Source organism: Schistocerca americana, chromosome 3 (genome assembly GCF_021461395.2).
Source record: "Schistocerca americana isolate TAMUIC-IGC-003095 chromosome 3, iqSchAmer2.1, whole genome shotgun sequence".
Taxonomy (NCBI): domain Eukaryota; kingdom Metazoa; phylum Arthropoda; class Insecta; order Orthoptera; family Acrididae; genus Schistocerca; species Schistocerca americana.
The window spans coordinates 782,715,882-782,740,751 of record NC_060121.1 but is presented as its reverse complement, the minus strand read 5'-3'; the positions used below and the strand labels follow the sequence as shown (position 1 = coordinate 782,740,751).

At 44.6% G+C, this 24,870-nt stretch overlaps 1 protein-coding gene across 1 annotated transcript in view; it reads left to right on the top strand.

Annotated features, from left to right (window-relative positions):
- The window catches only part of LOC124606402 (pickpocket protein 19-like), a 94,430-nt gene extending 69,842 nt beyond the window's left edge, over window positions 1-24,588 (top strand). Inside the window, exons 6-7 of the mRNA XM_047138382.1 lie at window positions 2,244-2,297; window positions 24,341-24,588. Of these exons, the coding sequence (XP_046994338.1) occupies window positions 2,244-2,297; window positions 24,341-24,588 (302 nt within the window). The remainder of the gene's footprint in view (window positions 1-2,243; window positions 2,298-24,340) is intronic.
- The last annotated feature ends 282 nt before the right edge of the window (window positions 24,589-24,870 follow it).

Genomic DNA, 24,870 nt, shown 5'->3' with positions numbered 1-24,870 from the left:
GTGGCCAAATCATTCGCTCTAGTTGTCCAGAACGTTCTTCAAACCAATCGCAAACATTTGTGGCCCAGCGACATGTCGCATAAAAATTCCGTCGTTGTTTCGGAACACGAAGTCAATGAATTGCTGAAAATGGTCTCCAAGTAGCCGGACATAGTCGTTTCGAGATAATGGTCAGTTCAGTTGTACCAGAGGACGCAGTCCGTTCCATGTAAACACTGCCCATACCACAATGGAGTCACCAGCAGTTTGCACTGTGCCGCGTTGACAATTTGGGTCCATAGCTACGCGGTGTTTGCCTCACTCTGGAACCCTACCATCAACTCTTTCTAACTGCAATTGGGACTCATCTGATAAGGCCAGTCGTCTAGGGTCCAGCCTACATTGTCACGAACCCAGGAGAGGTACTGAGGCGATGTCACGCTGTTAGGAAAGACATTCGCGGCGGTCGTCTGCTCCAATATCCCATTAAAGCCATATTTCGCTGACCTGTCCTAATAGATACGTTCCTCGTAGTCCCATATTGATTTCTGGGGGCTATTTCACGCAGTGTTGCTTGTCTGTTAGCACTGTCAACCTTACGCAAATGCCGCTGCTCTCGGTCGTTAAGTGAAGCCCATCGGCCATTGCGTTGTCCATGGTGAGAGGTAATGCCTCAGATCTGGTATTCTCGTCATACTTTTGACACTGTGGACCTCGGAATGTTGAATTCCCTAACGATTTCCAAAATAGAATATCCCATCTGTCTAGCTCCAAATGCCATTCCGCGTTCTAAGTCTTAGTTCCAGTTGTGTGGCCATAATCACGTTGGAACCTTTTCACGTGAATCACCAGAGTAAAAATGACAGCTCCGCCAATTCACTGCCGTTTTATACCGTATGTATGCGATTCTAGCGATATCTGCATATGTGTATCTAGCGGTATCGCGGTCCCGTGATTTTTGTCAGCGCAGTGTACATCACTCTTCCCCGCCCTGAGACGCGTCGTGAGTGGGGATTGGTATTCTAGCAGTTTTACCCATTTCCCATCTCGCTCCCACTAACGTTGCTGTTCTCCAGATCAAGCTTGCTGTCCATGCTAAGGCGTGCCTGTTTGTGGCCATCTTCTACTGTGACACCTTACAACAGAGCGTAGGTGTTGTTTGGAGTTAACAGATAATTTTCTAGTGTCTGCAATTGGCAGATCTCTACCGTTACTGTTTACTTGTGGTAACCTAAACGCTATTACTTTTGCCTGACCTCTGAATTGTGTCTCTGATTTCCTACCTTGGAGTTCTGTTGCTGGCTTCCAGTAGCTTTAAGCGTAAAAATGTTCAAGTCATTATGCCGTCAATATATGGCATAGGTTTAGAGACGGTCGTCCCGTGCTAACACGTCTCCATTAATGTTCACGACAACACTCTTCATTAGGCTGTGCAGTTGTCCAAAACTGCTTCACTTTAATTTTCTTCGTTGCAGTACTTCGTTCCGCACAGTTTTCCTCGTGCCGCTGTCTACTGATTTCTTGAAAATACTTCTTCTTTCGGCAGTACATGAACCGTTCTTTCAGAAACATGCCACCATCAAACTTTGTTCACCATTAGCACCATTCCTTCTATCTCCGTCTTATAACTTCGGTTATAAGACCTAGATATTAATTTTTTTCTGATGGTCAAAGTACATCATTATACAAACCTCAAATTTTACATTAATATTACACAATGTACAACAAAACATACATTTACAAATACAATTTTAGATGTTCTAAAACACACATTTTGCATTTGGTATTAAAAAAAAGTCAGTAATAAACATGAAATAACAGAACAGTGAATACAAGATTATTAACAGAGGCAGAGGGTACTTGTCGAATAGATCTCGTTGCTAAATAGGAGAAAATCTTCGTCACAACTTTTGTGTGGCAGATGCTCCTCACACAACAGTCTCCTCTGTTCAAAAGGGCAGTGATTTTCTCAGGCATCTTTTCAGTGCCACTTCCACTTCGTAAAGATCGGTTAAAACCGATACAGCATCTGGCACAGTCCAACAAAGTGGGCGGAGCATGTGTGGCGACGCATCACTTCCGTCGTGCGTCAAACAGCCAGTATTACCAACCCTTTGTATGGGATGGCAACACTAAACGTTGTAGCTGTCACAAGAAAGCAGTTCTGAAGTGTAACCACAAATCATTGCTATCTATTTTGCACTGTTTGTGTTTCTTTTTCTTATACCTAATACAGATATACTCTTTGTAATTTTTCATTTCAGGCAACCACAATACATGTACCACTGTTCAGTTCAAGTGCTTGTATGATAACAATGGTAAGTACGGTGCAGAATTATTATAAATTAAATTTACGGGTAATATACAAACAAATTTAGAAGTAATTTTCCTCTGTTTTGGAGTCAAAGCTATCTGTTACATAAATGATGACACTATTCTTTTGCTTTCTTTTGGATATTGTTGCAATACCACCGCTCATTAGTATTTTAGGGCCGATAAAACCTAAGAAATTAGACGTCGGTGGGTCTTATGACACGGTTAGTAATGCAGTACGCTGAAGCAACCACTCCCCAGCGAAATTGGTCTGTGCCCTGAGAAAACCCAATACATTGGATATTTTAACATTTTAGCACTTTAAATATTTTTTGCGATGACTAGGCATTGCAGTCAGAAGTATTTTAATAAGGTTGACTCCTGTCGCCGAAACCTACGTATTTACAACAGTGATCTGCATGGAAAGGAATTTTGTAACATATACGAAAGTTCTGCCAACATATACGAAAGTTGGAATTATTGAGGAAGACGAAGGAAAAACTGCTCAATGATTTGGAATTTTTTAAGAGGTTGCAGGATTACCAAGTCCCGAAATGAAATGTTATGAAATGTTCGTGTGACATTCTTGGCCGGGAGGCCCCATTCGTGGGAGTTCGTCAGCCAGGTGCAAGTCTTTACTTCAAGAGACATCCATATTGGGTGACTTGCGCGTCGGTAATGATGGGATGATGATGACAACACAACACCCAGTCCACGAACGGAGAAAATCTCCAACCCGGCCCCGAATCGAATAGGGACCGGCTGCATGGTAGGCAAGCACGTTACCACTCAACTCGTCCAAAATCAAGAGCTATCTACGAACATGCTTTGCTGTGGAAAAGGAGTAACCAGATTCGTAGCAATTTGGACATCAACAATAGAATGGTGCTAAGTAGCATCTCTGGGTGTCGTCCAAAGTAACGGAAAGAGACTAGAACAAAATCGGCAAAAATCGCAACAACAAAAAAAATTCTGTCACCGCCAGAAGAAGAAATTCGAGGAACGAGCAAGGAAAGAAATCAGAATGTGAATGCATCTAGAATCATCATAAACCTGTCGTAACAGACAGTCAACGAAGCAGCGACGGAAATACCGTCCAGGTGGCAGAACTTTATAGCGACGCCTACAAGAAATTTTTCAGTCTGTTGATCGACATACGACAGTTTTCACAATTCTTAACCTAAAAGACAAGATAGTATACACTATGAATCCTACAAAGAGAGAAACCGCCCAAACACATCACAAAGCAAGGAAGAGAGAGTGAGAAATGAGTAGCAATGAGCACATTTCGATTCTCCATGTCGATAAAGGGCATGTTATGGTTGTAACGAACACTGTGTTGTGGTTCAAAAATTTTTCAAATGGGAATTTTTCACTATAGGACTTAACTTCTGAGGTCATCGGCCCCCTAGAACTTAGAACTACGTAAACCTAACTAACCTAAGAACATCGCACACATCCATGCCCGAGGCAGGATTCGAACCTGCGATCGTAGCTGTCACGCGATTCCAGACTGTAGCGCCTAGAACCGCTCGGCCACTCCGGCCGGCACTGTGTTGTATGAATAGAAAATAATCGATTTGTTGAGTGATCTTACCTACAAGGAACTCAGGAATAATCTGACGAAGAAAATATTATGGGAAAAGGAAGGGGATTGGACCGAGCAGGGTGCGATGGGGAGGATCTATCCACGCGGTTTTTTAGGTTAGATGGCCTTGGGCAAGTACAGAAACGGCAACAGCCTCAACGGGTGCGGGGCAAAGTCAGGACATGCGGGGACCAAGCAGCAATCGGTATTGTAATTGTCAACTGTCGAAGCTGCGTTGGTAAAGTACCGGAACTTCAAGCGCTGATAGAAAGCACCGAAGCTGAAATCGTTATAGGTACAGAAAGCTGGCTTAAGCCAGAGATAAATTCTGCTGAAATTTTTACAAAGGTACAGACGGTGTTTAGAAAGGATAGACTGCATGCAACCGGTGGTGGAGTGTTCGTCGCTGTTAGTAGTAGTTTATCCTGTAGTGAAGTAGAAGTGGATAGTTCCTGTGAATTATTATGGGTGGAGGTTACACTCAACAACCGAGCTAGGTTAATAATTGGCTCCTTTTACCGACCTCCCGACTCAGCAGCATTAGTGGCAGAACAACTGAGAGAAAATTTGGAATACATTTCACATAAATTTTCTCAGCATGTTATAGTCTTAGGTGGAGATTTCAATTTACCAGATATAGACTGGGACACTCAGATGTTTAGGACGGGTGGTAGGGACAGAGCATCGAGTGACATTACACTGAGTGCACTATCCGAAAATTACCTCGAGCAATTAGACAGAGAACCGACTCGTGGAGATAACATCTTGGACCTACTGATAACAAACAGACCCGAACTTTTCGACTCTGTATGTACAGAACAGGGAATCAGTGATCATAAGGCCGTTGCAGCATCCCTGAATATGGAAGTTAATAGGAATATAAAAAAAGGGAGGAAGGTTTATCTGTTTAGCAAGAGTAATAGAAGGCAGATTTCAGTCTACCTAACAGATCAAAACGAAAATTTCTGTTCCGACACTGACAATGTTGAGTGTTTATGGAAAAAGTTCAAGGCAATCGTAAAATGCGTTTTAGACAGGTACGTGCCGAGTAAAACTGTGAGGGACGGGAAAAACCCACCGTGGTACAACAACAAAGTTAGGAAACTACTGCGAAAGCAAAGAGAGCTCCAGTCCCAAGTTTAAACGCAGCCAAAACCTCTCAGACAAACAGAAGCTAAACGATGTCAAAGTTAGCGTAAGGAGGGCTATGCGTGAAGCGTTCATTGAATTCGAAAGTAAAATTCTATGTACCGACTTGACAGAAAATCCTAGGAAGTTCTGGTCTTACGTTAAATCAGTAAGTGGCTCGAAACAGCATATCCAGACACTACGGGATGATAATGGCATTGAAACAGAGGATGACACGCGTAAAGCTGAAATACTAAACACCTGTTTCCAAAGCTGTTTCACAGAGGAAGACCGCACTGCAGTTCCCTCTCTAAATCCTCGCACAAACGAAAAAATGGCTGACATCGAAATAAGTGTCAAAGGAATAGAAAAGCAACTGGAATCTCTCAACAGAGGAAAGTCCACTGGACCTGACGGGATACCAATTCGATTCTACACAGAGTACGCGAAAGAACTTGCGCCCCCCCCCCCCCCCCTTCTAACAGCCGTGCACCGCAAGTCTCTAGAGGAACGGACGGTTCCAAATGATTGGAAAAGAGCACAGATAGTCCCAGTCTTCAAGAAGGGTCGTCGAGCAGATGCGCAAAACTATAGACCTATATCTCTGACGTCGATCTCTTGTAGAATTTTAGAACATGTTTTTTGCTCGAGTATCATGTCATTTCTGGAAACCCAGAATCTACTATGTAGGAATCAACATGGATTCAGGAAACAGCGATCGTGCGAGACCCAACTCGCTTTATTTGTCCATGAGACCCAGAAAATATTAGATACAGGCTCCCAGGTAGATGCTATTTTTCTTGACTTCCGGAAGGCGTTCGATACAGTTCCGCACTGTCGCCTGATAAACAAAGTAAGAGCCTACGGAATATCAGACCAGCTGTGTGGCTGGATTGAAGAGTTTTTAGCAAACAGAACACAGCATGTTGTTATCAATGGAGAGACGTCTACAGACGTTAAAGTAACCTCTGGCGTGCCACAGGGGAGTGTTATGGGACCATTGCTTTTCACAATATATATAAATGACTTAGTAGATAGTGTCGGAAGTTCCATGCGGCTTTTCGCGGATGATGCTGTAGTATACAGAGAAGTTGCAGCATTAGAAAATTGTAGCGAAATGCAGGAAGATCTGCAGCGGATAGGCACTTGGTGCAGGGAGTGGCAACTGACCCTTAACATAGACAAATGTAATGTATTGCGAATACATAAAAAGAAGGATCCTTTATTGTATGATTATATGATAGCGGAACAAACACTGGTAGCAGTTACTTCTGTAAAATGTCTGGGAGTATGCGTGCGGAACGATTTGAAGTGGAATGATCATATAAAATTAATTGTTGGTAAGGCGGGTACCAGGTTGAGATTCATTGGGAAAGTGCTTAGAAAATGTAGTCCATCAACAAAGGAGGTGGCTTACAAAACACTCATTCGACCTATACTTGAGTATTGCTCATCAGTGTGGGATCCGTACCAGATCGGTCTGACGGAGGAGATAGAGAAGATCCAAAGAAGAGCGGCGCGTTTCGTCACAGGGTTATTTGGTAACCGTGATAGCGTTACGGAGATGTTTAGCAAACTCAAGTGGCAGACTCTGCAAGAGAGGCGCTCTGCATCGCGGTGTAGCTTGCTCGCCAGGTTTCGAGAGGGTGCGTTTCTGGATGAGGTATCGAATATATTGCTTCCCCCTACTTATACCTCCCGAGGAGATCACGAATGTAAAATTAGAGAGATTAGAGCGCGCACGGAGGCTTTCAGACAGTCGTTCTTCCCGCGAACCATACGCGACTGGAACAGGAAAGGGAGGTAATGACAGTGGCACGTAAAGTGCCCTCCGCCACACACCGTTGGGTGGCTTGCGGAGTATCAATGTAGATGTAGATGTAGATGTAGATGAAGGAAAGAAGGAAGGAAGACTGGATTAAACGTTCGGTAACATTGACATCATTAGAGATGGAACGAAAAGCTTGGATTATGTCAAGGAGGGGGAAGGAAATCGGCCATGGCCTTTTGAAAGGAACCATCCCGGAAATCGCGTAGAGCGATTTAGGGAAATCATGGGAAACCTAAATCTGGCTGGCTGGACGCGGTCTGAACTACCGTTCTTCGAAATGTGAGTCCAGTCAGCTAAGCACTGCGCCATCTCACTCGATGGGTCCTGTGCAAGACCCCTACGACTGTCATGATTGGACCGAGCAGGGTGCGATGAGGAGGATGTATCCACGCTCGAGACCATCAAGAAAACATTATTCTTTGTGGAACATTTTGGTGTTATAACTTGGCTTTAAGACCTTGCTGTATTACCAGTGCCACGATATGCCTGTTGCCATGAAGTCATCTGCGGACTGAGGCGCTCGACTGTTCCCCCTTGTAGCAGTCGCTTCCGTGTTCACCTTGGCCTGCTCAATATTTCCTCCTAGTTGAAAGTTTGCCGGTCATTGACTCAAGCGGCTTGACTTCTGGCATCTCCAGTGAAGAACCTTAACACATTTTTAGTGTTAGCTTGTGGTACTATTCCAATATCTTAGATGGTGAAAGAATAAATCAAAGACTCCAGAACTAATTATGACATAGCCAGATGACTCATAGTGATAGTTCAAAATGGTTCAAATGGCTCTGAGCACTATGGGACTTAACTTCTGAGGTCATCAGCCCCCTAGAACTTAGAACTACTTCAACCTAACCAACCTAAGGACATCACACACATCCGTGCCCGAGGCAGGATTCGAACCTGCGACCGTAGCGGTCGCGCGGTTCTCAGACTGTAGCGCCTAGAATCGCTCGGCCACCACGGCCGGCCATAGCGACAGTTCATCCAACACTACGAATTTATGGGCCTACAGGCCTATAATTAATGGAAACAATTCACCCACCTTCAATATGGCGAAGTATCTGATTAGAAAACTGTATAACGTTGTGGGACACACAGAATCGAATGTGATGGATTCGACTTACTTCATCCAACTGGTACACGACCATTGGACACAGCAAACTGATTTAATGGTAATCCTTGCTCTAATTTCTCTCTTCACCAACATATCTTAGGAAGAGAGATTATTAGTTTTCTTCAGAAACGAATAAAACTGTTGCCTTTGACGGGGTATGGTTATGTCTGTTGTCGATCTGTTTCACGTGGCGTGGATCATACTATGAACAAACGGACGTAGTGGCAATGGGACAACCACTCTCTGATAACAGCAGACATGCTCATGAAATCTTGTGAGCAAATTACGTTAAGCTTTGTGCTGTTCAGTTCGTGCTGTTGGCTGTGATACGTCGCCGATGCTTTCAATTGGCCTCGTGCAGAAGCAGAGATGGAAACGTTTCGTCAGCATATTAACAGTCTGCATATTGTTATTCAGTTTATACTAGAACAAGAGAGTAATGGCGCATCCCTTTATGGGTGTGCAGGTCTACAGAACTCCTAACAGCGATCTGGTACACGAAGTTTACTGGATACCTAACCACACTAACCCGGTACCTGCACGCTGTATTCGCCTCAGAAGTGTTCCGTCCTACAAACGCTAACTGCCCAAACCCAACGTGTCAGTGGTAAAAAGGCAATGTCAAGTAACGACTGAAACAGTTAACGTTCAACAGGAAGCGAGGTACAGAAAATGAAGTAAAAGAACAGCTCTCAGTGGTATGCTTACCTTACATCAACGCTGTTAGCGAACGAGTAGGCGGTAATTTCCTAGGAGGCTTAAAATCAGTTTTCCAGAATGTCAACAGAAATCAGAATTTGATAGCTTCTGCCAAGGAAATATGTGGCTGGATTGAGGGTTTTTTTGGCAGTGAGGACGCAGCAAGTTATCTTGCATGGAGAGTCATCGACACATGTACAATTAACTTCTGGTGTGCCCTCGAGGGAGTGTGTTGCGACCCTTGCTATTCATGTTGATTATTAATCACCTTGCTGACAATTTTAATAATAAACTCAAGTTTTTCGCAGATGAATCAGTTATCTATAACGAAATAATGTCTGAAAGAGGCTGCATAAACATTCAGTCAAATCTTGATAAGATTTCAAAGTGCTGCAAAGATTGATAACTCGCTTTAAATATTCACGAAAGAATACAGCAAGTATGTTATACTTACAATGTCAATGAGTCGAAGTTGGGATCCGTTAACTCATACAAACACCTTTGTGTCACACTGTGTAGCGACACGAAATGGAGTAATCACAAAGGCTCAGTTAGTCGTGGCTAAAGCAGATGGCAGAATTTGGGTTATTGGTAGAATACTTGCGAAATACAAGCAGTCTACAGAGGAGACGGCTTAAAAATAGCTCGTGTGTCCCAGACTAGAATATTGCTCAAGTGTGTGGGACCAAAGAGAAGTAATGGGATATTGAATGTATACAGAGAAAAGCAGCATGAATGGTCACTGGATTTTGACCTATGGAAGACTGTTACAGAGATCAAGAAACTGAACTGGCAGACTCGTGAAGATAAAAGTAAACCATCCCGAGTAAGCCTACTTACAAAGTTTCAAAAACCGGCTTTAAATGACTCTGTGGACACAATGCAACCCCCTACATATCACTCCTTGTAAGGACCCGATTAGATTAATTACAGAACACAATGAGGCATTCAACCATTCTTCCCGCACTCCACATGTGAATGGAACCGGAAAAAAAACGCTAATAAATGGTACAATGGGACGTACGTCCTGTCGTACGTTTCACAGCGGTTTGTTGAGTATAGATGCAGATGCAGAGGTAAAAGGACGCTGTTCTGAACACGGCAGGCGTATATGAGAACATTGCGGTGTCGCCTACATTGGGGAAACCAGAAGGCTTGTTCTCCTCTGCAAAGCAGATAATAAGAACTATGTTTGATTGGAGCAGCACGATAGATCGACACCAACAAGCCGGATAAACCACGAACCTTAGCTTGGTTAAGAACGAATAAAATGTAAATCTTATAACATTGCTAGAAACTATATACACTGAAGGAAAAATCGTAACACCAAATGATAATGTAGGGTAATGATCTAGGTGGCATATTATTAACATTGCATGATCACAGGGTAACGTGAGCAAGAGATACACCTTTGCAAATGTGAAATGCTGATACATTAATAACCGGTGTAAAAGCCAGAATTTGGAATCCAAACATGCAAAACGTGAATGCATTGTGTTTTACAGGTGTCGGATGTCAGCTTGCGGGATGGATTTCCGTTCTTGTTGTTCTGTCAATACAGGGACGGTTTGCGCTGTTTGTGGATGACGCCGGAGTTATCGTCCGATGATGTCCCATATGTGTTCGGCTGGAGACGGGTCTTGTGATCGAGCAGCCCAAGGCAACATGTCGACACTATGTAGAACATATTGGGTTGCAACAGCGATGTGTGGGGGAACGTTGTCCTGTTGGAAAACACCCCTTGGAACTCTGTCAAGAATGGCAGCACAACAGGTCGAATCACTAGACTGACGTACTAACCACGATTGTGTTCCCGCCGTCATACAACATCGCATTCCACACCACAGCGCAAGTTGTAGGTCCAGTGCGTCTAGCACGCAAACAGATTGGTTGCAGATCCTCAACTTCTCTCGTTCTAACCAACGCACAGCCATAACTGCGCCGAGGCAGAACCAGCCCTCACCAGAAAACACAACAGACTTCATCCTAGCCCTCCCATGATATCTCGGTTGACACCACTGAAGTTGCAAATGAGGGTCGTTTTGGAGTCTGGTTCGGAGATGTCCTCGAATCAACCGATCTGTAACAGTTTTTTGTGTCACGAGGTGCCACCTGCTGCTCAAATTGCTGCTGCAGATGCAGTACTATGCGCAAGAGCCATACGCCGAACGTGATGGTCTTCCCCCTCGGTAGTGCCACGTGGCCGTCCAGAGGCTGGTCTTCTAGCGACCGTACATTCTCGTGACCGCCGCTGACAGCAATCATGTACAGTGACTACATTCCTTACCAAGTCTTTCTGCAATATCGCAGAAGGAACGTCCAGCTTCTCGTTGGAGGAGCTTACGGGCGCCCAACGACAAGGTCAATATCTTAGCCCTATTACACGATCTCGTTCAAAATCTGTGAGGTGTTGATAACGGCATCTTTGTCGCTTCAGAGGCATTGTTTACTAACATAAACTCACCACGCCCAATCTCAAAGGTAACTAACGCTCACGAGCGTTACAGCGTTTGTTTAAAGCAAACCTGATTTGCATTCTCATAGTGGCGTTACTAGCGCCACTCTTATGCATTGGCGTGAATTTTGAATAGACGTCATCTTTCAGATGTAGAAACACGCCTACCAACATTCGTTTATTTCGCACAACTTGTTCTTGGTGTTACGACTTTTTTCCCGACAGTATATACTGATGCACCGATTCCGCAACTAAATTAGTGTACGCTCTGAAGAAGCCCGCTGTAGTATGGTTGCCGGCCGCTATGACCTAGCGGTTCTAGGTGCTTTAGTCTGGAACCGCGCTGCTGCTACGGCCGCAGGTTTGAATCCTGCCTCGGGCATGGATGTGTGTGGTGTCCTTAGGTTAGTTAGGTTTAAGTAGTTCTAAGTCTAGGGGACTGATGACCTCAGATGTTAAGTCCCTTAGCGCTCAGAGCCATTTGAACCATTTTTGTTACATGGTTGAAACGTTGATTTTTTAGTATTTTAGCACTTAAAGTATTTTACACGCCCATATAGTCGCATGTATTAAAGTGCCGTTTCCGGAACTTGGATGTGTGTGGGCCCCGGATCGAATCTGCCCTGCGGTTTAACGACAAGTGTCGGTGTTCCGGCCAGCCTGGACATGGTTGTGGGTGGTTTTCTACATACCACCAGGTTAATACCAAGTTGGTATCCAAGTCTCATCTCATTTACAAGATTCTCAAACATTTAGCAAACTTAAGACTTCTTTCTACGGGTGCATTTAAACCACAGTGCGGGAGTGTGGGGTGGTGGTGGGGGGTAGGGGTTTGGTGAGGGGTAACTGGGGTATCCGGCTACCTCTTAAACTAACCAAGCGAAATCCTTTAATAATCACGCCGACTCTACGCCGATGCAGGATAAAACTACAAGAAAAAGATGAAGCATTCTTGACAATACACCCAGAAGTATTTGAATGAGACTGACAACGGCCGCAGAAGCCTAAGTATTTATAGTGCATATATGTGGAGTGGTGTCTTCGTTAGTCCGCATTCCCGGGAACATCGATTCACCATTTACTACATCAGATTGAAGTATCATGGAACATTATCTCACAAGATCACATTAGTCACCTCTATGCTGTGTCTACGCGCGCTATCAGCATTTTAGCTAGAGGGTGGTATTGCAGGGTACAGTAAAGTTGTCCAAATTATTGTTTTCATATGACTTACCGATTACTGTTGTATGTAGTATATAATATAGAGTATAACACAAGAAGTAGTATTTCTTTGAGCTGTTTCCATTTTTCACCAGAGTGTGATCTTGGTACATTTTATGGTCACCTTTGTTCGGGTTTGCGATTATGGCACCCAACAGCTAGACTTACGCAGAAACTGATATTCTTATATGTGACCACATGACAGCGAGTGTTGTCACTATAGCCTATATGCACGTTATGAGAGTAACCGCTAGTGGTTTATTATATGGATCAGATTTTCTCTTATACGATGATGTCATTAATGAAGTGAAGTGAATGAACGTATAACTAAAGAACAACAACAAACTGCATGATTATGGTTTTTTTTTCAGTTGCTTCCAGCATTAGAATTAAGTCATAGACACTAGATGCAGGGCCTTATTACGACAGCATGTGACAGGTTAAAACTGTGCGCCTAAGTCGATTCTCAGATGTGCTTACGATCAACTGAGACATGTTAAAACACTGTTAAAAGAACTGTTGGCAAACAGCTTCAATCGCTATCATTTTTAACGCGACTACGTGTTTCGATGGTCATTCCATTGTCCCCAGGTGGATTAAGAAACGACGAAGCTGGTAGGCTGTTCGCGTGTTGCTATTGTGAGCATCTGTGGCAACCGGTTGAAGGACAGTGAAACCACAGGTAGGCGCCAGAGCTTGCCCGCTCTGGAAGGCAGGGTAGGTGACACTCTGCGGCAGATCTGACAACAGGGTACAATGCTTGTGCAGTTACAAGTGTTTCAGAGCACACTGTTCAGCGCACATTGTTAAACATAAGGTTCCCCAGCAGGCGACCCCTACGTATTCCCATGTTGATCAAATGCAATAGTCAGTTATGACTGCAGTGGGCACGAGATCGTATGGATTGGAGCGTGGAGCAATGGAAACTTGTGACATGGTCTCGTGAATCATATTCCTTGTTACAGCAGGTCCGGATATTTCGTCATCCAGATGAACGGCTCTTTGGTCTCTACGCGCCCACAAATCACCGCAATTTAAGAGAATTGCATGACCTACCCTGTATCTGCAGAGATCTGGTGTCATTTCCTGCGGAAATCTACCAGTGAGTTGTCGAGTATGTTGTATCCGCCCGGTAGTAAATTCCTCGCGACAGCAGGCAGGCAATGAGGGCAGCGGCTCTGCCGGGAGGATGTCCGTAAAAGAGATATACACCGAGAAGACAAAAGTCGTGGGCTACCACCTAATGTTGGACTCCTTTTGCGGGTGTAGTGCAGCAACGCGACGGGGCGTGGACTCAACAAGTCGTTGGGAGACACATGCAAAAAAATTGAGCCATGCTACCTCCATAGCCGTCCATAATTGCGGAAGTGTTGCCGGAGCAGGATTTTGTGCACGAACTGACCTCTTGATTATGTGCCATAAATGTTAGATCGGATTCATGTTGGGCAATCTGGGTGGCCAAATCATTCGCTCGAAGTTTCCAGAATGTTCTTCAAACTAATCTCGAACAACTGTGGCCCACTGACATGGCGCATTGCCCTCCATGAAAATTCCATCGTTGTTTGGGAACATGGAGTCAATGAATGGCTGCAAATGGTCTCCAAGTAGCCGAACATAACCATTTCCAGTCAATGATCGGTTCAGTTGGATCAGAGGAACTAGTCCACTCCACGTAAACACAGCCAACACCATTACAGAGCCGCCACCAGCTTTCTCAGTGCCTTTTGACGACTTGGGTCCATGTCTTTGTGGGGTCGGCGCCATACTCGAATCCTGAGAACTGGTCTTACCAGCTGAGATCGGTCACGATTTTCCAGTCGTCTAGGGTCCAGCCGATATGGTCACCAGCATAGGAGAGGCGCTGCAGGGGACGTCGTGCTGTTAGCAAAGGCACTCGCGTCGGTCGTCTGCTGCCATAGCCCATTAACGCCAAATTTCGCAGCACTGCCTTAACGGATACGTTTGTCGTACGTCCCACACTGATTTCTGAGCTTATTACACGCCGTGATGCTTGTCTGTAGCACTGACAACGCTATGCAAACGCCGTTGCACTCGGTCGTTAAGTGAAGTCTGTCGGCCATTGCGTTGTTCGTGGTGAGAGGTAATGCCTAAATTTGATATTTGCAGCACAGACTTCAAAGTCTGTAAATTTTCGTCGTGCGGCCATCATCACGTCGGAAACCTCTTCACATGAATCACTTAAGTACAAATGGTAGCTCCGCCACTACACCGCCTTTTTATATGTTGCGTACGCGATGCTACCGCCATCTGAATATATGCGTATGTTGTTGGTATAACCTGGAGTGTTGTCTGCAGCGACAGGCAGCGTGCTGGACGCAGCAGAGAGTGCTATCAGCAGGGCACTGTTTTGCTGTGCCAGGTCACTTGCCCTTGCAGCGCCACGGGGATATCCATCCGCGCCCGACTATTTAGGCCACCACTGGAATATGCTAAGTCAGTTACACCCGATGCCTCCAGTCGATAGTACCAGCAGTTCAGCCCCTCCGCTTCAGTAGTTCAGTCTCAGCGCTACAGTTTGTCAGTACCAGCAGTTTCGTCTCAGCGCTCCACGCGGAAAGACGCGGCCCAGTGAGTAGCGGTCTCACCAGCAGTATGTCAGCCTCTATAACCCGGCAGTACCGACCCAGAAATGTCTCAGGTCTATACGCCGTCGCCTGTTAGGACTACAGGGTTCATCGTGTAGACACATCATAGACAACGTCACAGGAGATACGTCTCTCGTATGTAGTTGTGTCGATATTCATAAAGGACATTATAATTGAGGTTTGGTTTTGTTAATAAACTGTTTCTCCTTTAAAGTGTCTTTTATGACTCCTCAGTACGAGGACACTTTAGAATCCACAGCATGCAGAATCGCTGTTGTGTTGTGATCCAAAGATGTGCTAACGTGCTACTAAGCAGACGGTCATAATGTTTTCATCCATGAGTGAATTTGTCGTATGCTGCCCGGGCGAACTCCAAGTGCTTATCACTACACGCTTTTCAAAGCTACACAAATTCAACAATGTAAAAGTTTTTTAAACTACCTTGTGCCGCAAGTTGGCTCATCCTTGTTTATGTCGGGGATGGGTACATCTTTGTGGCGTGCGGGCTAGCCCGAGACGGGTGCCATTACGAGACCATGGCAGGAGGAAGCACGAAGTCAGTTAAAGCGAGCTATCAGAATCAGATGTATGACATGATGTATGGCTATTAAAAGGGCACCGAAGGCGCTGGCTGACGGACGGTATGCCCTGTGTGTTGAAAGCATGAAAATGCTTTTAACACGCAGGGCACACTTGGGCGACGGATATACTGATGCTAGTGGGTTAAAGCTCCGATGCTGCACAGTTGAGGTGTGCATCTGGACACGCAGTGGAAACGGCACGAGCGAGCTTGTTGGCAGACCTTATTGCTTTTAACGAAAGTTGCTCCAGTTGCTATTTTTTGGAACTTTGTTGTTCTCTCTACCGGTTCGCAAAAATGGAACTTGAGCGGCTTTTCATTAATTTAATAGCAGTTGCGGTATCAGCAGCAGCATCCGACGTGGAGAAACTAGTAACCCTACCTAGTAACCCTATTTGTGTTTATCGTACAATGCCCGGCATTGTTAGACGATCTGTGTATTATAATCGATCCGGAACCATCGCACGTAATTGGTATGAAGGTATCAGTGTTCGTTGTAAGTGCTTTCAGACAGCGAGCTTTATCCTTATACGTTCTGGTATTGCCGTGCGGTTAGAGGCGCCATGACACTAATTGCGCGGCCCCTCCCGCCGGAGGTTCGAGTCCTCCTTGGGCATTGGTGTTTGTGTTGTTCTTAGCATAAGTTAGTTTAACTAGTGTGTAAGTCTAGGGTCCGACGACCTCAGCAGTTTGGTCCCTTAGGAATTCCCACACAGTTTTGTTCTAGTATTACGCTATTTTGTTGAGGCTAGCGCCTACTATTGTTATGCGCTTGCGATCGCGTTGCCGGCGCTGGAGTGTAGATAAGCTCACTCCAAGCCTGCGTCGTTATTTGAAGTAAAGCTGCTTGAGTTCACCTGATTCTTTTGTCAAATTGATTGTCACTCTACTGCAGTTGGCTATTGAGAACTGTGACTAGATGGTGAAATCTAGCACTGCCACTTCTCAAAACTATGTTATTTGTGACTGTTGTCACTGCTAATATAGCTTGGATTTTAGATTATTGGTTAATCCATTGGCGTGTGGATTAGTGGCCGGAATTCGGCTTACAGTCCTGTACAGTAATTCTTATCTGCGGAATCTTTAATTTCGTGGTTTAAAGTATGGGTGCTAAAGGGGAAAGGGACGGCAATCTGAGGAAAGGAAGTTGTTATTGGCTGTCTCTGTGATCAGGTTTTAATAAAGTTTCCCTTTCAGATAAGCCTGTTGTGACATCGAAACGCGGAACGATGTAAAAAATATAAATAAAAGTGACTGCAACAGTGAACCAATACTTTCTTGTGTTGTATCCGACTCTGTGCCGGCGCCGCTATGGCACTCTCTTCAAAGCTGTATTAGACTTTCATACCTGTAAACACCTCACTAAGACTAAAGTTATAAGACTATCGTTATACTCTTACTGAAATCTCAAAATAAAATGCAATACAAAGTTTCAAATAACTTAAAGGGTAATTACTTGTCAAGATGATATCGATAAAGAGGATAAACTAATGGTCGAAACTACCGTACCATATATAGGGTGGTCCATTGATTGTGACCGGGCCAAATATCTCACGAAATAAGCGTCAAACGTAAAAGCTACAAAGAACGAAACTTGTAGAGTCTGAAGGGGGAAACCAGATGGCGCTATGGTTGACCCCCCTAGATGGCGCGGCCATAGGTCAAACGGATATCAACTGCGTTTTTTTAAATAGCAACCACCATTTTTTATTACGTATTCGTGTAGTACGTAAAGAAATATGAATGTTTTAGTTGGACCACTTTTTTCGCTTTGTGATAGATGGCACTGTAATAGTCACAAACATATGGCTCACAATTTTCGACGAACAGTTGGTAACAGGTAGGTTTCTAAATTACCATTGAAGGCAGAATAGCACAGAGCGTGTTGACACAAAAAAAAAAAATGGTTCAAATGGCTCTGAGCACTATGGGACTTAACATCTGTGGTCATCAGTCCCCTAGAACTTAGAACTGCTTAAACCTAACTAACCTAAGGACATCACACACATCCATGCCCGAGGCAGGATTCGAACCTACGACCGTAGCAGTCGCGCGGTTCCGGACTGAGCGCCTTAACCACGAGACCACCGCGGCCGGCCGTGTTGACACACGCGTTCAACCGCACGTACCCGTCCAAGCTGACACATCGCCATCTAAAATATTCTCAATGTTATTCTTACGTCACATGGCTTTGTGAAAAAAAATATCAGCCAAGTCCAGATCTCCGTAATTTTATAGTGCCCCAGAAATAGTTAACACTCGCTTTCTTGTTGTCTCAGCTTGTATGCGCCAAAATTCCTGCTCTAACAGAACCTGTTTATCAAAATATCGCCGAATCCAGTCTTCCTCCCGTACATAACATGGTAGCCTTCCTGCTTTCAACATACGCATATGTTCTCACCGCTCCTATATCCCACCATAATCAATTGAGCATTTTCTTTCTGGCGCTTGCTGTCATTATTTTGCAAAGCATGCTAAATTGCACCGATAGTTCCCTCAATCTGTACACCCCCAACCTGTCCTTTCTTTCTACAGACGCTACACTCAGTGGTATTAAAATATTTTGCACCGACAACTAAACATCGTTAAGTTCTCTAAAGGTCATCAAATACATACGATCCGGCCGGTGTGGCCGTGCGGTTAAAGGCGCTTCAGTCTGGAACCGCGTGACCGCTTCGGTCGCAGTTTCGAATCCTGCCTCGGGCATGGATGTGTGGTATTGTCCTTAGGTTAGTTAGGTTTAATTAGTTCTAAGTTCTAGGCGACTGATGACCTCAGAAGTTAAGTCGCATAGTGCTCAGAGCCATTTGAACCATTTGAAATACATACGATACTCGCAAGAATATTGGAGCGTCAAACCGATCTCCAGCCAGGGAATATATCACCGAGTACCGTCTCGATCTAGTAAACATGCAAAACCTACCTGTTACCAACTGTTCGTCTAAAATTGTGAGCAATATGTTTGTGACTATTACAGCGTCATTTATCACAAAGCGAAAAAAGTGGTCCAACTAAAACATTCATATTTCTTTACGGACTACACGAATATGTAATAGAAATGGGGGTTCCTATTTAAAAAAAAAACCGCATTTTATATCCGTTTGACCTATGGCAGCGCCATCTAGGGGGGTCAACCATAGCGCCATCTGGTTTCCCCCTTCAAGCTAGACGAGTTTCGTTCTTTGTACTTTTTTCGTTTGATGCTTATTTCGTGAGATATTTGGCCTGGCCACTATCAATGGACCACCCTGCAGAGACGTTCTGTCACGCGGCTTCCTGAGAAACTCATTTTTACGGCGTTAACCATCGACAATCTTTGTAAGGTTTTTCATTTTACTTCTGCCGTCTTAAAAGAGTTGAAGGGGCGAATTTGGAGTATTAAATGAGACGATAAGCGAAGCAAGCAGAGCATTGCGACATAGACGTTATTAAATGGAACACATCACACGATTCCAACAGCTCCTCTCCACTCACCCCATCTGTCCCTTTCGCAAACACAAGAAGATTTTTCTCCTTTTCTTCCTTCACTTTGTTTCTCACTTATTCCTACGTCTTTGCCTTCATCATAACCCTCGATTCTTTAGACAGTCAATAACAAGTGTTCCCTCTCATATTTATGCTGCTATTTTTTTATTTTCAGACGCTTTTTATTACTATGCGTTATTAATGGTACTGGAGTTTTATCTCGAAAAAATACGGATCGGTTCAACTCTGATTGCTCATCTAACTTTGGGCCACACCTTCTTAGACATATCAACTGTTTTGTTAGTACACCTACTTGAATGAATTGTAATCGGCATGGTGCACACGATGTATAAACAGAATCTTATTGATGTTGATAGATTGTTTTAGAAAAAATACCATTATCATTTATGCCCTCCTATAACTCCACTGCGGTACTCAATCGTGCGTAGATACGATTATAAAAATCTCGATTTCATCTTGGTGGAATTTTCGATATGTGGGCCCCTCTTAAATGGTGAGACTTATATGTAAATTGTTCAGTCAAAATGTTGAGGGAGACGAAAAATCAAGAAACTGGTGTATATCGTACATATCTCCTACCTACAGAGAAGGAAACAAGAAGCACCCAAATAATCATAGAGGAGTTTGTGTTACGGTATCTATCAGCAGACTTCTAAGCACTATACTGAAAATCAGGTTGGAAAATGAGATTGAGGGAAAAATGCGAGAGGACCTGGGAAGTTTAACAGTTGGACTATTTTGTATGGATCATATTTCCAGCCGTAGGCAAATAAGTGCGTAGTTGTATTGTAACGGCCAGAAAGTACATTTAATATTTGTGCATATAGAAATAGTGTGTGATTTTGTAACTATTAACGCACTGTGGGAAGCGATGGAGTAGGTGGGTATGAAGCTATGGGGTAGATCCGTATAGAAACACAGAAAATATCCATAATTCCGAGAATATACCAGGAAATTGTTCGCTGTTGTTAAAGTAGGGAGAAAGTTAAGTGAGTCATTCCAAAGATCGAAAGGACTTAGAACGGGCTACAGTATGTCGCCGATCCTGTTTAAAATATATATGCAGTATATACTGGAACCGTGGAGTCAGTCGTGCTGGGGTGTGAGAATTCCTTTCCAGTGTGGTACTATCTACTCTTTATTATTTTCCAACGATCAAGTTCAAATGGTTCAAATGGCTCTGAGCACTATGGGACTTAACATCTGAGGTCATCAGTCCCCTAGAACTTAGAACTACTTAAACCTAACTAACCCAAGGACATTACACACATCCGTGCCCGAGGCAGGATTCGACCCTGTGACCGTAGCGGTCGCGCGGTTCCGACTGAAGCGCCTAGAACCGCTCGGCCACAAAGGCCGGCAACGATCATGTATTGATAGCACAAAGTAGATAGGATGTCAAGTTTATGGTATAGAAGTTAATGGTATAGCTTGAACAAAACGGGCTTAGAATAAATATAAGCAAAACAGAATATCTGTTAGTAGGAGGAGATGGAAGGGATATAGTACCGCCGCAAGGATTATTGAAGGTGCAGAATCCTTGAAAATATTCTCAGTTCGAATATAATAAATTTTCTTGAGACCGAGAAACCTATGTCAACGAATCGGCACGGCCTTAGAAAACATCGCTCCTGCAAAACTCAGCTTGCCATTTCTCAACTGATACTGAGAACTATGGATGATGTGCAACAGGCACATTCCATATTTATACGAGGGCAGTTCAATAAGTAATGCAACACATTTTTTTTCTCGGCCAATTTTGGTTGAAAAAACCGGAAATTTCTTGTGGAATATTTTCAAACATTCCCGCTTCGTCTCGTGTAGTTTCATTGACTTCCGACAGGTGGCAGCCCTGTGCGGAGCTGTTAAAATGGCGTCTGTAACGGATGTGCGTTGCAAACAACAGGCAGTGATAGTTTCTTTTGGCGGAAAACCAGGGCATCTCAGATATTCATAGGCGCTTGCAGAATGTCTACGGTGATCTGGCAGTGGACAAAAGCACGGTGAGTCGTTGGGCAAAGCGTGTGTCATCATCGCCGCAAGGTCAAGCAAGACTGTCTGATCTCCCGCGTGCGAGCCGGCCGTGCACAGCTGTGATTCCTGCAATGGCGGAGCGTGCGAACACACTCGTTCGAGATGATCGACGGATCACCATCAAACAACTCAGTGCTCAACTTGACATCTCTGTTGGTAGTGCTGTCACAATTGTTCACCAGTTGGGATATTCAAAGGTTTGTTCCCGCTGGGTCCCTCGTTGTCTAACCGAACACCATAAAGAGCAAAGGAGAACCATCTGTGCGGAATTGCTTGCTCGTCATGTGGCTGAGGGTGACAATTTCTTGTCAAAGATTGTTACAGGCGATGAAACATTGGTTCATCACCTCGAACCTGAAACAAAACGGCAATCAATGGAGTGGCGCCACACCCACTCCCCTACCAAGAAAAAGTTTAAAGCCATACCCTCAGCCAGTAAAGTCATGGTTACAGTCTTCTGGGACGCTGAAGGGGTTATTCTGTTCGATGTCCTTCCCCATGGTCAGACGATCAACTCTGAAGTGTATTGTGCTACTCTTCAGAAATTGAAGAAACGACTTCAGCGTGTTCGTAGGCACAAAAATCTGAACGAACTTCTCCTTCTTCATGACAACGCAAGACCTCACACAAGTCTTCGCACCCGAGAGGAGCTCACAAAACTTCAGTGGACTGTTCTTCCTCATGCACCCTACAGCCCCGATCTCGCACCGTCGGATTTCCATATGTTTGGCCCAATGAAGGACGCAATCCGTGGGAGGCACTACGCGGATGATGAAGAAGTTATTGATGCAGTACGACGTTGGCTCCGACATCAACCAGTGGAATGGTACCGTGCAGGCATACAGGCCCTCATTTCAAGGTGGCGTAAGGCCGTAGCATTGAATGGAGATTACGTTGAAAAATAGTGTTGTGTAGCTAAAAGATTGGGGAATAACCTGGTGTATTTCAATGCTGAATAAAACAACCCCTGTTTCAGAAAAAAAAGTGTTGCATTACTTATTGAACTGCCCTCGTAGATTTCCGGGAAGCATTTGAAACGGTGCCCCATTGCAGGCTGTCAAAGGAAGTACGAGCATATGGAATAGGTTCACAGATATGTGAGTGGCTCGAAGGTGAGTGACTCCAGGAGGATACAAGATGACTTAGACCAAATTTCGAGTTGGTGTGATGATTGGCAGCTTGCTCTAAATGTAGAAAAGTGTAAGTTAATGCAGATGAGTAGGGGAAACAAACACGCAGTGTTGCGATACACCATTAGTAGTGCCCTGCTAGACACCGTCACGTCGTTTAAATATCGGGGTGTAACGGTGCAAAGCGATATGAAATGGAACGAGCGTGTGAGTATTATGGTAGGAAAGGAGAATGGTCGACTTCGGTTTATTGGCAGAATCCTAGGAAAACGTGGTTCATCTGTAAAGGAGACAGCGTATAGGACGTTAATGCGATCTATTCTTGAGTACTTCTCGAGTGTTTGGGATCCGTACCGGCTTGGATTAGAGGAAGACATCGAAGCACTTCAGCGGCGAGCTGCTACATTTGTTACTGGTAGGTTCGAACAACACGCAAGTGTTACGGAGATACTTCGGGAACTCAAATGGGAATCAAAAGTGTCCAAATGTGTGTGAAATCTTATGGGACTTGACTGCTAAGGTCATCAGTCCCTAAGCTTACACACTACTGAACCTAAATTATACAAAGGACAAACACACACACTCATGCCCGAGGGAGGCCTCGAACCTCCGCCGGGACCAGCTGCACAGTCCATGACTGCAGCGCCTCGGACCGCTCGGCTAATCCCGCGCAGCAAATGGGAATCACTGTAGGGAAGGCGACATTCTTTTCGAGGAATAATATTGAGAAAATTTAGAGTACCGGCTTTTGAAACTGAATGCAGAAAGATTCTGTTGCTTCCAACATACACTGCGCGTAAGGACAAAGAGGATATGATGCGAGAAATTAGGGCTCATATAGAGACATATAGACAGTCATCTTTCCCCAGTTCTGTTTGCAAGTAGAACCGGAAAGGAAGTAACAAGCAGTGGTACGGGGTACCCTACGCCACGTGCCATAACGTGGATTGCGGAGTATCGACGTGGTTGTCGATGTAGAAAGCAGTGAAGCATTTTAAGTACTTAGGATCGATTAGCTATTCCTCGGAAAGCTGTAAAGCAAATGTGAACGTCGGATCCAGCAGGCAAGAGGAGCAATTAAGATACTAAGTGGGGTTCTGTTGGACAGGGCTTTATCAAAAGAAACAAAGAAGAGTATTCTGCAAATGGTAGTGGAAAGTACACTAACATACGGCGCTGAAGGATGGACCCTGGGGAGTGGCAGAGAAATAGAGGACAGGCAATACAGATAATGGAATAAGGAGGGCAGCCAGGATGTTCAGAATAGAAAAGAGGCGAAATGAGGAAATTAGGGAGATAACGGATATGGAAAACTAGTTGTGTAAAGAATTGAGGATAGAAATCTTGAGTGGTATGGCCGCGGTCCGGCGAATTGGGCACTGACGATGGCAAGAAAAGCAATCGTCGAATGGTCGCCACCGAAAAGGCGTGGACGGACGAGATTAACATGGTGGGGTGGAGCAGTTACAACGATGAGGATGAGAGATCTGAAAGAGGAAGACTGCCATGATCGTAAAATAGCTGGCGAACGGGAATACAGGGCAACTTCTGAAGAGTGGACAAGCCCTTAAGAATTTTGTGGTTTTTGGGGCTCTCAACTGCGCGGTTATCAGCCTCTGTACAAAGTCTCAATTTTTACACAGTCCAGTTTCTACACAATTCAATCTAGCCACTCTCCCGAATGATTATGACGAGGAGGACAACACAAACACCCAGTCCCTGGGCAGAGAAAATTCCCAACCCGGCCGGGAATCGAACCCAGGACCCCGTGATCCAGAGGCATCAACGCTACGCACTAGACCACGAGCTGCAGACAAAAAGGAACAGTAAAAGTAAAAGTGAGTGCATTTTGCGAATTAGTGTTCACTGCTACTTCCACACGGTTTCGCATTTGGTCAATGACGTTACCGGTAATGCAGATAGGGCATGATAACCTTTGCTCGACACCTACTCAGTGTGGGCCAGGTCTGGCGATAAGATTGCGTAGGACAGTCTAGGAGCATTGGAGAGCGCGTAAGAGGCTAACGTAAGAGCGTTTCCTTCCTGCAGGCATTCTGATATTGTAGTAATGCCAGGACGGGCTGGAAGCCAGGCACTCAAATGTGATTTGCAGAGTATCCATGTAGATGTAGAAGTTTTTAGTGTGTACTATCCTGCTTACTGTTCTGCCAACAAACAGTAGAGTTGCAGGGCGACTGCAGTCTTGGTGAGCCAGAGTCGTTCCTGTATGTCGCTGCTCGCTACGTGCCTATAACTGCTGCAGTGCTGGTCGACCTCTCACTCAAAAACGATCAGCGTTACGTGTTCACATTACTAAAACATCTTTTCACCGTTATTATTTTTCACTGCGTCACGGAAGAAACCTTCCCGGTGGTGAAGTGGCTCCTAGCCCTCACCCTGAATATGGATATTGAAAATCCTTTCTAAAACTTCCTCTGCAAAACTAAATCTGATTTGTGTCGCAGCCACTGCACGAGCAGTAATGTACGCTTGTCCTTACATCGGTTCTGGCAGTAACATGTGAAATGCTGTCTTCTGTAACAGATCGACATCCATGTGAAGCTACTTTCCTTTCCCGCACCAACAATAATACCAAATATCCAGCATGTTTGACAGTTATTTTCTAGGACCCACCAATTATCCTCTGCCGTGCCTGTAACACGGCCTCACTGAAAACCAGTGAATCCCACGAATTGTGTTCACCGCCGC